This window comes from Aplysia californica, unplaced genomic scaffold (genome assembly GCF_000002075.1).
Source record: "Aplysia californica isolate F4 #8 unplaced genomic scaffold, AplCal3.0 scaffold01268, whole genome shotgun sequence".
NCBI lineage: Eukaryota > Metazoa > Mollusca > Gastropoda > Aplysiida > Aplysiidae > Aplysia > Aplysia californica.
In genome coordinates, this window is record NW_004798538.1 from 105384 (window position 1) to 106804 (window position 1421).

Here is a 1421-nt window from a genome sequence, read left to right on the forward strand (position 1 = left end):
GTGTGTGTGTGTGTGTGTGTGTGTGTGTGTGTGTGTGTGTGTGTGTGTGTGCGCGCGCGTGCATGTGTGTGCATATGTATGAATGTGCCCATGCTTGTGTGCATGTATGTGTGTGTCTCCGAGTGTGTGGCTGTACAGATGAAATAAATATTTATTGTATTGTATTGTATTGTTTCGTATCGCATGGTATCATTTTGAATTGTATTGTATTGTGTTGTGGTGTGCTGTATTGTATTGTATTTTGCTGTGTTGTGCTGTATTGTGTTGCGTTGCAATGTATTGCATTGCATTGTAGGCCTAGTATATTGCATTGCATTGTACTGTATTGTGTTGTGTTGTGTTGTATTGTGTCGTGTTGTATTGTGTTGTATTGTATTATATTGTGTTGCGTTGCATTGCATTGCATTACATTGCATTGCCTTGCCTTGCATTGTATTGTATTGTAATATATTTGTATCCACACAAACCCGAACTGTCCTCCTCCCGTCCTCAGTCGACTGCACCCAGGCCGGTCAAGGCGACCAGGAGATTCGCATCCAGAGCCCGTCAGGCCGCAACCTGCCCTTTGAAGTGGACGAGGCCACGCCCCTTGAGTACAACGTGAGTTACACACCGCAGGAGCCCGGCCAACACAGGGTCTACATCTCCTACAGCGGCATGGAGCTCAACGGTGAGTACCGAGGGCTGGAGGGAGGGAGGGAGGGAGTGGGTGGAGGGAGGAGTCGGTTTTGAGGGAGGGAGGGAGGGAGGGAAGGAGGGAAATCAATCTCTGTGCCTGTTTATATCCCTTTCTTCCTGTCTACTTGCTGCATAAGTATGTTTGTTGTCTGTTAGTTTCTTTCTCTTTGTCTGTCTGTCTGTGTTTTTCTACGTCTGTCTGCCGGTGTATTTCTACGTCTGTCTGTCTGTCTGTCTGTCTGTCTGTCTGTCTGTCTGTCTGTCTGTCTGTCTGTCTGTCTGTCTGTCTGTCTGCCTGTCGACAGTTATCACCGTCTTGCTTTCCGTTTCGTCATTTTCTAGCTGAAGGTTCACGGCCTAGATCCAAATCTAGGTTGTTCTTTCTTTCGTTTATGTGCATTCTTTCCAGTCTGATGATCAATTTTGCTTGTCTGTCTGGACCCGAAATGAATGCATCCCTTGCTGCTATGAACCGTGGCAAGAGCCCCACAGAGGTGTACACGCACACACACAGTATAAACTCTCTTGCATTACGCTCTCTATTTATCTGACTCCATCTGTCTGTCTCGGACTGTCTCTCACTCTCAGTCTCCCTTTATGCCCCACCCCTTTCTTTTCCTCCCACCTCCTTTTTATTTCGCTCCCCCCTCCACCTCTCTGTGTGTTTGTCTGTCTGTCTACGTCTGTTTGTCTGTCTGTCTGTCTGTCTGTCTGTCTGTCTGTCTGTCTGTCTGTCTGTCTGT

The 1421-nt window shown here is 47.3% G+C and overlaps 1 protein-coding gene across 1 annotated transcript in view; it reads left to right on the forward strand.

Annotated features, from left to right (window-relative positions):
- Positions 1-670, forward strand: part of LOC101852375 (filamin-B) — a gene marked incomplete at its 3' end in the record, with an annotated part of 11075 nt that extends 10405 nt beyond the window's left edge. The window contains 1 exon segment of the mRNA XM_013090416.2: positions 494-670. Within this exon segment, the coding sequence (XP_012945870.1) occupies positions 494-670 (177 nt within the window).
- Positions 671-1421: the final 751 nt, after the last annotated feature.